General features: G+C 51.0%; 1 protein-coding gene across 4 annotated transcripts in view; it reads right to left on the reverse strand.

Annotated features, from left to right (window-relative positions):
• Nucleotides 1-12,515, reverse strand: part of TMCO6 (transmembrane and coiled-coil domains 6) — a 459,096-nt gene that overhangs the window by 286,796 nt on the left and 159,785 nt on the right. For all 4 annotated transcript variants that reach the window (XM_069654232.1, XM_069654231.1, XM_069654234.1 and 1 more), the window contains exon 4: nt 4,862-4,968. In XM_069654232.1, the coding sequence (XP_069510333.1) occupies nt 4,862-4,968 (107 nt within the window). The remainder of the gene's footprint in view (nt 1-4,861; nt 4,969-12,515) is intronic.

Here is a 12,515-nt window from a genome sequence, read left to right on the forward strand (position 1 = left end):
CAGGACCTTGTCTTGCAACTCCTTCGAGAACTTAGTGGCATGCAGCCATGCTTGCCGCGAAGTATCAACCCCAAGTATCAGACCCCGAGCAGAGGTGTCTACGTGATGAGCCGCAGCCTCCAGGAGATCCTGGGCCAAGACCCTGGCATCGGAAAGGCCTCCTCTGAAATCCTCCAGCTTCTCGACCGGAATGTGCTCCTCAAACTCGAACAGACCTCTCCACATCCGCATGTTAACTCCTGCCAAAATCAATTCTGCATTGACCTGCCTGAGCTGCAAGGCCGAATTGGCAAAGATTTTCCTCCCTAGGGAGACCAGGAGCTTGTCCTCCTTTCCCAAGACCTGAGTCGCCGTCGCGGAGGAGGAAGCTGCAGGTCTGGATTGCAACGTGGCCACAGCCACCACTGTGGAGGAGGGAGGCGGACAAGACGACAAGGCCACTTCTTCCGAGGAATGTAGCCTGTAACTCACGTCAATCTTTTTATTTACAAAAAGTCCCGAGTGTGGCTTTTCCCAAACTCTTCGGACCTCGGCCAGAACGTCCTTCTGCGAGACCAGGCCGGTACGCTCCAAAGGAGACAAGGTGAACGCCCCAGAAAGCACGCCCTCCTGCGGAGCAGTTGCCTCGGCACCGGAACATCTAAGAAGCTCATCATGTCCATTACCCGGTCATGGAAAGCTCTGGTAGAGCGGCACAGGTCCTCGTTGTCCTGATCGCCTTGAGGGTCATCCGACAGGCCCGGCTCCTGCTGAGCCGAGTCAGGCACTGCCTTGTCCACTGGGGACAATGGCGGCACAGGCGGAAGCACAGGGGGAGGCACCACGGGCAAGGGAGGCACCGGCGGAACCACCGATGGGACGGGTGGAGCCGGAGGCGCGGGTGGACATATCTCCTTGAAAAGCCCCTTGAAATATTCCCTCATGGGGTCTATGCGCATAAGCGCTTGAAATTTATAGAAAAAGCCGTCCTCAGGAGATTGTTTCGGAACCTGAGGAGGCCTCTCATGAGGTGGACAAATCCAGGGACGCAACGGGGAAGGGTGCCACACAGGCCCCTCCGCCGACGTATCCCATAAATCAGGGGAGCCGCCCCCGCGGGCAACGAAACATTGTGCGGAAGAGGCATCCGGGCGTTCCAATCATAAACTGGCCGGTAAGGATGCGCACAAGGGACCTTAGGTTCACCCAAAGGACCGAACCCTACACCAGGGGCCGATGGCGTAGTTGTAGGGGTAGTACCTAAAATGGCTGCCGTGGTCGTGGCGGGAACGGGCGCCATTTTGTCCTCATCTGAGGGGAACTGCGGCACGTGAGGAAGTGAGGCAGGGGTCCCCGTCGATGGATCAGGGGTCTTAATTTTAGCCTTAACGTAAGGAACCTCAGCATAGCCGGTACTATGAGGCCTAGAATGTTTCTGCGACATACCAACTGCCAACTGAGCCTTCGAAGGAAGAGCCTCGGCACTGCCGGTAAAAGAAGAAACCTTCTTTGCCCCCTCAACAGATCTGGTGTCACCACAAGAGCGGGAACGGTGCCCTGTCACCGACAGGGCCTTGCCCGGCCCCTCAGAACTGTTGGTAGCCTTAGCCTCTGTACGAGGGACCTCGGACCTAGGCCCGGTAGAAGCCTTATCGGCACGGGCCTCGAACATGCGTTCGGTAACCTCAAGCAAAGCCAAGACCTCGGGGCGTACCCCGGTTTTGTTTTTGAGGGAAGCCGAAAGAACGGCCTCAGAGCAAGCTCCGGTACCCCACGACTCAGTAGAACTGGGTCTACACACAGCCCCCAAAAGGAGGGGCCTCGGAGTGTACTCCGGTGATCACAGGCCCCTTACGGAGACCCTCGGAGAAAACTCTGGTAGAATTATTAGGCCCGACAGGCACCTCAGGGAGAACCCCGGTAACAGAGCGATCAACGCCCCTCCCGGCTCGAGAGGAACCCGGGAAGGTATACCCCGGCCGGGGTGCTCTGAAAATCAAAGAACTTACCGGGCGTTTTTTTCTTCTCGTCGATGAACGCCTGAAAATGCGAAGTAGGAGTCCGTTCGAACACCTCCTCCCACCGCTCCAACCGACGTTGAGCCCGGACCGAAAGGGAGTCACAGTAAAAACAGGAGTCCCAACGGTGTTCCGGACCCAAACACTCAGGGATCCGCCCTCGCGAAGCGACGGTGACACGATGAACAGTCTGGAAAATCTAGTTTAAAAGACATAGACTAGTAAACGGACGCTAGCGAGAGCCAGAGAGGGAAAAACGGAAGAAAATCTTCCGAGGATGCAAGTGCGTCCGGCCCAGATCATGCGGAGGAAAGGACTGATGGGCGATGCGCGGGGCGGAGCCAAGGCGGGCGGGGTTACGGCTGCGTGCCGGGCCCCGTGCAGGAAAGAGAGGAGGGACACATTTTTGAAAAAAATGTGGATGCTTTTTACAAAGTGCTCCGGTCCCGTCCCACAGGAAGGAGAGATGTCCCATAAGTATGGAGGAAAGGGGACGGGACGTAGGAGTAGTACTCTTTAGTATAGGGTCAGAGAGGCATTTTCAAAATCCATTTAAGTTGAATAAAAGTTTATAACACAAAAATGACCAGTGTATGTCCGGCTTTCATTCCTGAACCCTCACAGTGGCCAGGATGTGCATGTAAAATGTGCAGTTCTTGCCTACCCCGTGCCGGATTTGTGTATGGCCTTTAGGGCAGGCAATACTCTTCTAAAGGCCTGTTGTTCTGGTTCAGGAATTTCAGCTGGTCCTTGTTGTTTTTGAGGTCCTGGGGCCTCGGGTAACCTCTTGCCTAGTTGCTCTACCAGCATTTGTATGGAGGATAACAACTTGTAAAGACAGCAGTAGCTGTAAATTCGCCACATTTAGGAATGAGGCTGTCGACGTAGTGGTTTGCACTACTGGTGTTGGTGCCCCAGGGGGGCTCCCATACCTTGGGGTCGTCTGCTTTGTGGGTGGAGGTTGGTTTGCATAATCAATGTCAGAAAACCTTGTTGAATAGCCGTGCTCAAACTCAGTCTATGTGGTGCTCTAGAATTTCTTCTGGCAAGATGGATGATACCGGAGAGCAATGGGGATCTGATCTTGCCAGATTAAGTCTTTTCTTGTGTAGGGTTTAATTTTGTTAACACAATCTTGATGACTATGGGGTCCCACTCCTTGGGGATTGCCTGAGGTTTCTGCCCCCCTGAATCCTTTGATGATTGTATTGTGTCCTTGAGAGGCGATTTTTGTATGCTTTCTGTGCTTTTTCATGCCCTGTCGTCGGGTTTTGGACCTCGCTGGAGTATTCTGCATTTCGGTCGTTGACGCGGTCGTTAACCGGACCCCCTGCTTGTCTGCTCATTTTCCTGTTGTTGATGACTTCACAGTCATCGCTGTTGTTGTGCACGTCGAGACAGTGCCGACAATGGTGTGTTTTGCTTTCCACTCATCGACGTTATGGATGGCATTATCGTCGACAGGGCCTTTTTTTCCCCACTCATCGACAGGGTTTTGGTTGACGAGTGCGTCGTCATTGGTGCGTATACCATCTGTGACTTTCCGTGCACTGTGGATGTAATGGTAGCCTTTACCGTGGAGGGTGCTAGCGTGGACGAGATGATGTGGCTAGATGCAATTCCCGCCGACAGCGTTATTGTCAGCGTTGCTGGATGGACGGATGTATCCATCGTCGGTGTACCATGTGACGTCCCTTTTTGAATATCCTTGCCTGTGGACGATGCAGTCGACGATCGCGTGTCGGCGGAATGTGCTGTTGGGGCCTGCACATCTGTTTTTCTCTTCTTAGAAGATGGGGGGGGCCCAGTCTTCTGATGTGGCCCTTTTTGGAGTATAGGTTTTATCACTCCTGAAAGTTGGAAAACTCCTAGAGGACTGTGACTCAGATGGGGGGTACCTCTTCTCATGTAAGTAGCATACTAGGTGCCAGTGCCTATCTAAGTGTCTTGGCACTAAAGGTGCTGCAGATGTCAGTCTTCCTGCACATGGTGTGGGTAAAGGCAGTAAATGCCCTCCAGATGCTGGTCCCCTTCATAAACATTTTTAATGCCACAGGTTTGGCATAGCTTGAAAGGGGCTATGCCTTCCCCTACATGGAATTCCTCCTACTTCTCTGTCTTTGGCAGATGAAGAGTTCTAGGAAATATTGTGTTTACAGAAGACTTTATGATGTTTTTTTGTCAAAATAGGGCTAACAGGACAAAAAGGGAGGTTGAGGACTCCTCAGCACGACGTGAGGTTAGAATCTGAAGATGGCCTCCAGGGTGGGACTTCATACTCTATGTCCCACTGGCTGGGGCCGAATGCACCCAAGGACAGAGATGGGTTGCAGTATTGAGCAGTTTTTTTATTTAATGTAGATTGTAAAACTGAGGTTACTGCGGATTCCCAGCCTGAGGACGTAGAATATTCAAAACATGTGAATCCATGAAAGATCCAATGCTGGAGAACAGTGGGGTCACATTATCTATGCATTCATGACTCAGAGCAAACTTTGGAACACATCTTTTTGCACCAACATTGTACAGCAAAGCTACCAAATGTTGTGATTGTTAGGCTTGTAGTGCAAATGTAACATAGAATGGGTTATTTCAGTAAGGACATTTTCTTCTAAAATGAAATGCATTTCAAAATGTGTGCTTAATCTGCACTCACTAAATGAATAAGTAATAACAGAGCGTCGAACTCTAAACGCAAGCTATTCATCGGTGTCTTAACATCATATAACTATGAGAAATCAAATTTCAAATTCAGAGCCAACATATTCGATAAATGAGAAAGGTTTTAAGCGTTTGCATATTCTGTAGAATGTGAATGCAAGGCCAGAAAACATGTCCACTAACGAGATCAAACAAACTTGTACCTGATGAAGATCTGCTGCACCTCTTTATGTTGCAGGCTCTGCCGGAGGTCGCTAAGGGACTTAATTCGTTCCGGTCCATGCTGGGCATCCTTGAGAAGCTGGGCAACCTTACAAAAAAAACAAAAAGCAAAAAAAAAATATTGAAAACGGTATGCTTTTGAAATGTTACAGTTACGAGTTCTAATGAATGAAAACTCTAAAATCAAACTTTCTAGACAAAGCTGCACGTGGGGCAGTGTGTCATAACTACAGCCACACCCTGCCTTCTCCTGGTCTTGAACAGCATTTGTACATGTTTGAATAATGTGATTCATAATGATAGGGTTAAATGTAAAAGAAGATCTTTTTGATACTGTGCAGTTTTGCAAGTCTGATCGTATTGTGCTTGTATGGAAATGTTCCCAACAAAAATTGAGTGAGTATTATTTCTCCTGCTTGCAATACTGGTTATCTTCCGAAGATATGTTAGTTTTCTGATTTACTACCTATGCCTGGATAAACTTTACCAGTAGAACCTCGAATCATCCAAATTCAGATGATTCGACAAGGTCAAACCTCGGACAAAGTTTTTAAAAAGTAAATTCCAAGTAGATACCATGGCTTATAGGCAGACATGTGGTCGAAGCTCCTTTTTAGATTCCGGCAGCTTTCCAAAAGGCAAGAGGTTCTTGCTGGAGGCAGGCACAGGAAATATAGGGAAGGGCCGATGAACTGGCGTGGAGTTAGTTAAGTGGGAAAAAGGTAGGGAGAGGTAGCGAGTCACTGCAACCCTTTCAGAGTTAGGTTTGGTTTTGCTGCTGCAGTGCGGCATGGCCATTCCATGATTTTAAGTGCCTGAAAACCACAAGTGCCATCTAGAGAGGATTTAGGAAGAGGGAATCCCTCAGAAAAAATAGCATCTTTGGTGACTGCGATTTCCTGAGGGCTGCTTGTAGGAAATACTTGATCATCTGATTTTGGTGGGAGGGAACACCAGAGATTTGGGAAGGAATGTGTCTGTATCTTGAAGTGAGTGGACAAGACACCTACCATGAGGTGAGAGCTGGAAGGAGGAGGGGCCAGGAATCTGTACCCAAATGAGCCAGAGGTAGGGAGAGACATGCTTCTCATGGTCTTTTCACTTCTTCAGCACTCTGGATGGAAGAATTGTACATGGTCCATTAAAGATATCCTCCAACTCATGTTCCATACCCCCATCACAAGTCACTCTGGGGTGTATGCACCAGTACAAATAAATGCACCAAACAATGAACAGCCACTGAGACAGAGGAACTTGCACTTTCAGTTCCATTCACTATCTCAGGGGCCCAAGGGGGAAGCATGTTGGTCTTTTCTACCGAAGATCGAGGAAGAACAATGCATCAGTGTTGCTTCACAGCGGGAGGGGATTGAAATTCCCAGGTCTCCATCTCGCCCAACCCCATGGACTGATAAGGCAGATATTGAAGATGATGAGATGGACAATTATCAAGACAAAACAGGAGTACAGACGGGAATATGCAAATATACTGTGAAGTGAAATGACACCACACATTCAGAGGCTGCAGTATTAATAGAAGCCCGTCACTCCCCAACCTTTGTACAATCTCTGTTAGAAGCAGGGTTCCCGTCACAGATAAGAAAGCACATCATACTACATGGCAAACTGACCATTGCTAAAACGATCAAGCCCAGATGAGGCCAGCCTGTGTTTAAGGGATCAAGAGTAAGACTCAGACACAGTGGCATTTCTGGTGTTTGTTAAAGACTTATATTGATAAAATAAGAGGTTTAGGGAGATCCTACCTATCCCTAACTCTAGGAGGGGTTTCCCTGCCTCAACAAAAGTAAGGAAAATCTGTGCCAGAATGTCCAAAACAAAACGTTCTCTGTCCTGTGTCCAAAATCCTAACCTGGCCCTCATACACTAAACTTAATATTAAGAGAAGAATGGGTTTGCTCTCAAACTGCGCACACACATAAAATAGCAATTAAGTAGTTTTAATCAGTGCCGTTGCAGCCTGACACGTGTTTCGAGCTTCCAGCTGTTCTACTGAGGCTTAATCTTGTCTTGTATAAAGTCTAGGTACAGTGGTTGAGACTAAATGTTTAGGCAAATTAGACGTGGGCTCCCATTACTTTGCAGTAATGGGACTGGAACGTTTGGGTCCAGTCCCTCGCATAGCAGTGAACGTGCTGCAATACAATAATTTACAGATGCGCTCTTCGTGCAACTGCAAAGTAATGGGAGCCCACGTCTAATTTGCCTAAACATTTAGTCTTAACCACTGTACCTAGACTTTAAACAAGCCAAGATTAAGCCTCAGTAGAAGAGCTGGAAGCTCGAAACACGTGTCAGGCTGCAACGGCACTGATTAACACCACTTAATTAATCTGCATTATGCTTGCTATCTTATGTGTGTGTGCAGTTTGAGAGCAACCCATTCTTCTCTTAATTCCATTTTCCAGTGGGCAATTTGGCAGGTTCCCACTCAAGCTCTCAGCAGCAGCCCTTAGGCAGCCACATAAATTGCCGTCCATGCGCTGTACCCTGCTGGCCCCTTCTCTGCCACTTTCCCCTTAAACTTAATATTACATAAAGGGGAGAATATCTTTTAGCTGATCACCGGCAGCTGCTTTCCAAATTTCCAACATAACGTTCTAAAGTGTAAAAGAAACCAACACAGGTCTACCAATAGAAGGGTATTCCCTTCCCTTGGGTTTCTCTGGCTTTTCAATGTTCTACACTTTCACATTAACATACTCCATCATCTCAAGGGGATGACTCTTCTCCTGGGTTTCCTCCGGTTTACACACTTCATCAACTCAAAATAAACATTCTCTCTCTTGACCTCTGTTTGGGTAATACCATTCCAGAATCTAAAGGGGTATGACCCTTCCCTAGATTCCACACATTTGGGGGACTGCTTCCCCCTTTTCCTAAGTTCAACAATTTCGATTGGTGTGGGTCCCTCACTCGCTGTTTGCCTGGTTTACTGTCCTGCCAGAACACTCTTGCTTGGTCACTTGAGGGTTGGTCCCAGACTCGCTGTATGCCTGGTTTACTCTGCTGCCAGGACTTCCTTATTTGGTTCAGTCTTTGGGTGCAGGTCCCAGACTCTCACGTCTCATCTCTAATCACCTTCTCTTTTATATAGTTTCAAGATTCTTTAATTATACTTTTCATATATTGGGCCAGCGACCCCTTTTCAGTTGTCTTAGTCTCTTTTTTCAATCGCCCCGGTGTCCAAGCTCCCCTGTTTGGGCTTACCTGGTTCATCAATGGTACGCGGCATCTGCCATGAAGCGCCCAGGCATCCCAACCGCACTCTCTGGGCTAACCGGTCTCCGCCTGCGCCTTCGGCGTCCTTAGTGTCTCACTGTTCTCACTGCTGCTTGCTTGCTGGCTGGGAGAACATCCTGTCTGCTCCCTGGTTCCCGCTTTGGATAATTCACCTGACAGCCTCTGCTGTCCTCCATGGCACAAGCGCGGCAAACCTTCTGCTTCCAGACTTCCCTGGACGGCTCTTCCAGCAGATTCGATGCTCTACACGGCAGGCTGCTTTCCTTTGGTGTTCCGACTGACATCGGGAGAAGTGAATCTGAGTCTCTTTCTCTCCAGGTGTGGTGCATTTAAATGTCCCAACACCTGTTAACCTTTTCCAACAACTAGAACGCAGCATTTGCTTTTCGGTTCTAGTGACTTTCATTACTCCAGCCCTCGTGCTCGTCTCAGTGTTATCAAGCAAATGGGGATGAAAAAACGGTTGGTGATTGGTCATGAGTGGAGGTTTTACATCCACACTACAGAATGCCATACAGGAATGGGGTGGGGAGAAGCAAGTGGGTGTTACCAGAGGCAAACAAAACAGGGAAAGGCCTGCCTTGACATGGCAAGTTTTATCCGCCTCCCCAAGGGTTGTCTTCCCTCATGTGGTCCTCCCACAGATAGCCACCCCAGGGTCAGAGTCCGGTATCTTCGGCCTTTACCGGGCAACATGAGGGGAGATTTCCCTCGGTGAAGAAGTGACAACCTCACTAGATTCGTCACATACCCTTGCCCCCAATGTCGCTGGTTTCTTCTGCACCTATTAAAAAACGGGAAAGGTAATTTACATTGCCTTTAGCTTTTGCATTCCTGTGTTCTATACTGAAACAATATGGCTTTAAGTCTAGAAACCAGTGCATTAATCAGGCATTGGCATCCTTACGGAGACTGATCCTTGTTAGAGGAGAATGATCAGAAACTAAATAAGAAATGAACCATTTGATAGCTAATGCCTCAAGTTCAATTGTCGTGTAATTTCTTGCTGTAGGAAAGAGTTTGCGGCTGATGTGCAGAATCGGGTGTTCAATGCTGTCATATTTCTCTGGGAGAGAAGGAACAAGTTACTTACCTGTAACTGTTGTTCTCCAGCATGGGTCTGGCATGGATTCACATGCTCATGAATATTCCCCGTCGTCAGGCTGGGAATCCTCGGTAAAGAAAAAACCAGTATCAGTTTCGTTTCTGATCTGTCTTTCGTAGTAATAACCAATCACTGGTCTCTGCGTCATACTGACCACAGCCAATGACTGCCCTCTACCTAAGCACCGCCTCTGGCAGCCATCTTCAGATTTGGAAGCACGTGAAGTGGCAGTATGACCAAGTGAAGAGCCGCAGAGGGGTAGGCGGGAGGGTTCGCATGTGAATCCATGCCAGACCCATGCTGGAGAACAACAGTTACAGGTAAGTAACTTGTTCCTTCTCCAGCATGGGGTCTGGCATGGATTCACATGCTCATGAATAAAGAATACATAGCAGTACACACATGCACAACCACGGGAGGTGGCAAAGGCTCAACATTAAGCATCACATCAACTCAACATTAAGCATCTTACCTCATTACCAGGCTCACCTCAGGCGAACAGGTTGCGCAGCACTGCTTGGCCGACCCTGGACTCCTCCCTGGAATCCCGGTCGACGCAGTAGAATTTCGTGAAGGTGTGCGTCGACCTCCACGTAGCAGCCCTGCATATGTCCAGCAGGGGCACACCAGATAGGAACGCCGTGGTAGCTGCGATCGCTCTGGTGGAATGGGCTCTCGGACGGCCAGGCAGCGGTCGGTTTGCCAACCGGTGACAGCACATGATACAGCCGGAGAGCCATCTGGAGATGGAAGCCTTCGAGAGAGCCTTCCCCTGATTGACAGGTCCAAAGTTCACAAAGAGTTGTGACGTCTTCCGAAAACCCTTCGTGCGGTCCACGTAGAACTTCAGCGCTCTAGCTACATCCAGCGAGTGCAAAGTCCTCTCAGCCGGCGACGAAGGCGACGGGAAGAACACAGGTAACACCAAGGGTTCGTTGAGATGGAAGTCCGACGGTACCTTGGGCATGAAGGAGGGGTGCGTCCTGAGCACTACCCTCGTGTCGTGGAAAGTACGGGGCCTTGCAGGAAAGGGCCTGGATCTCTCCCACTCGTCGTGCGGAGGTGATGGCCACAAGAAAAGCTGTTTTCCACGATAGAAACTTCAACGGGGCCGAGTGCAGAGGCTCGAACGGAGGTCCCATGAGCTTGGTCAGCACCACGTTGAGCTCCCACGCCGGGGCCGGAGCCTTCACCGGCGGGAACGATCTGAACAGTCCCTTCATGAACTCTTTCACCAGACGATGAGACCACAAGGACGTCCGCCCCGTGGTTCTGGTGTATCGGGAGATCGCAGCAAGATGAATCTTGATGGACGCGTGTGCCAGACCAGCTTTGGCCAGCGTCAGCAGGTACGGCAGTACTTGGGGAGCCGTAATCCGTAGAGGGTTAATCTTCTGTGCGTGGCACCAGACAGAGAACCTCTTCCATTTGTGTCCGTAGCATTTAAGAGTCGAGGACGCCCTGGCCTTTGCAAGAACCTCTCTGCAATCGGCCGGTATGTCGTATCCTCCAAACTCTAGCGCTGCAGGAGCCAGGCCTGCAAGTTCAGCGACTTCGGGTCGTGGTGGAGGATGGCGCCTCCTTCCCTGGAGAGTAGATCCGCGTCCGCCGGCAGATTGATCGGCGGGGACGCTGACAAGTCCAGAAGGTCCGGGAACCATATCTGCCTCGGCCACGCAGGTGCGACGAGGATCATCCTGCACCGTGACCTCTTGAGCTGGTTGACGAGCCGGATTAGCAGAGGCAAGGGAGGGAACGCGTAGAGGAACAGGCCCTCCCAGGGGAACGAGAAGGCATCGCCCATGCTCCTCGTCTGGGGAAACCTGCTGGCGAACCTCCGGCACTTGGTGTTCGTCGCCGTCGCGAACAGGTCGATCTGGGGTGTGCCCCACCGTCGGAAGAGGCGATCCACCAGATCCTGCCGTAGTTCCCACTCGTGGCACGAGCGCAGCTCCCTGCTGAGTGAGTCGGCGATGGTGTTTTTTATCCCTGCCAGATGAAACGGCACCAGAAAGATCCCTTGGGCGACGGCCCAATGCCACAGGTCCTGCGCCTCCTTGGACAGCGCTGGGGACCTGGTTCCGCCCTGTTTCCTGATGTAGAACATGGTGGTGGTGTTGTCGGTGAAGATCCTCACCACCTTGCCCTTGAGGGACGGAAGGAAGGACCTGAGGGCCCAAAACACTGCACGGAGCTCCAGGACGTTGATATGCAGGGACTTCTCCGTCGGGAGCCAGAGTCCCCTTGCGTGCAGATTTTCGGTGTGCGCTCCCCACCCTTCCAGGGAGGCATCCGTGGTCACAGTCTCCTGGTGGGCTGGGGTCTGGAAGTCCATGCCCGCCGTCAGATGCGCGCGGGTGCCCCACCACCGTATCGCTCGTCGGAAACTCTCGTCGAGCTTGATCCTTTCCTCGAAGCTGCCCGTCGTCTGGATCCAGCGCGCATCCAGGAATTCTTGCAACGGGCGCATCCGGAGCCTGCATATGGGGATGAGGTAGATGCAGGAAGACATCATCCCGAGGAGGGACTTGATGGACCTCACTTTGGCCGCGTCGGCCACCAACATCCGTTGCACCTTGCCCTAGATGGTCCTGGTCCTCTCCTCCGACGGGGAGGCCAGAAGGGACACTGTGTCGAGCCTCGCTCCCAGAAACAGTGCGACTTGCGCGGGCACCAGGTGGGATTTGGCGTAGTTCACGGAGAATCCCAGGTCCGTGAGGAGTTGGACGGTCCTTGCCGTGTGGACCACGGCGAGCTCCCTCGTCTTGGCGCGGATGAGCCAGTCGTCCAGGTAGGGGTAGACGTGAATCCCCTCGCGGCGCAGCTGCGCCGCCACCGGTGCAAGGCACTTGGTGAATACCCTGGGTGCCGACCGTAGTCCGAAGGGAAGGGCTTTGAACTGGTAATGACGCCCTTGGACCACGAACCTGAGGAATTTTCGGTGCCCCTTTAGGATGGGAATGTGGAAGTAGGCATCCTCCAAATCCAACGACGATAGGAAGTCTTCTTCCTCCAGTTGACCCAGGACGTGCTGGAGGGTGACCATCCGGAACTTCTGCGCCTTGATGAACTTGTTCAGCCGTCGCAGGTCTAGGATGGGGCGCCATCCTCCCGTCTTCTTCTTCACGAGGAAGTATCGCGAGTAGACTCCGGAGCCCCGAAGCCTCTTTGGGACGAGTTCGATGGCGCCCTTTCTGAGCATCGCCTTTACCTCCAGGAGAAGCTGAGGGACGTGAAGTTCTTTCCTGGCCACGGGGGGGACGCGC

This window comes from Ambystoma mexicanum, chromosome 3q (assembly GCF_040938575.1).
Source record: "Ambystoma mexicanum isolate Mex_15411 chromosome 3q, UKY_AmexF1_1, whole genome shotgun sequence".
In the NCBI taxonomy this organism is placed as follows: domain Eukaryota; kingdom Metazoa; phylum Chordata; class Amphibia; order Caudata; family Ambystomatidae; genus Ambystoma; species Ambystoma mexicanum.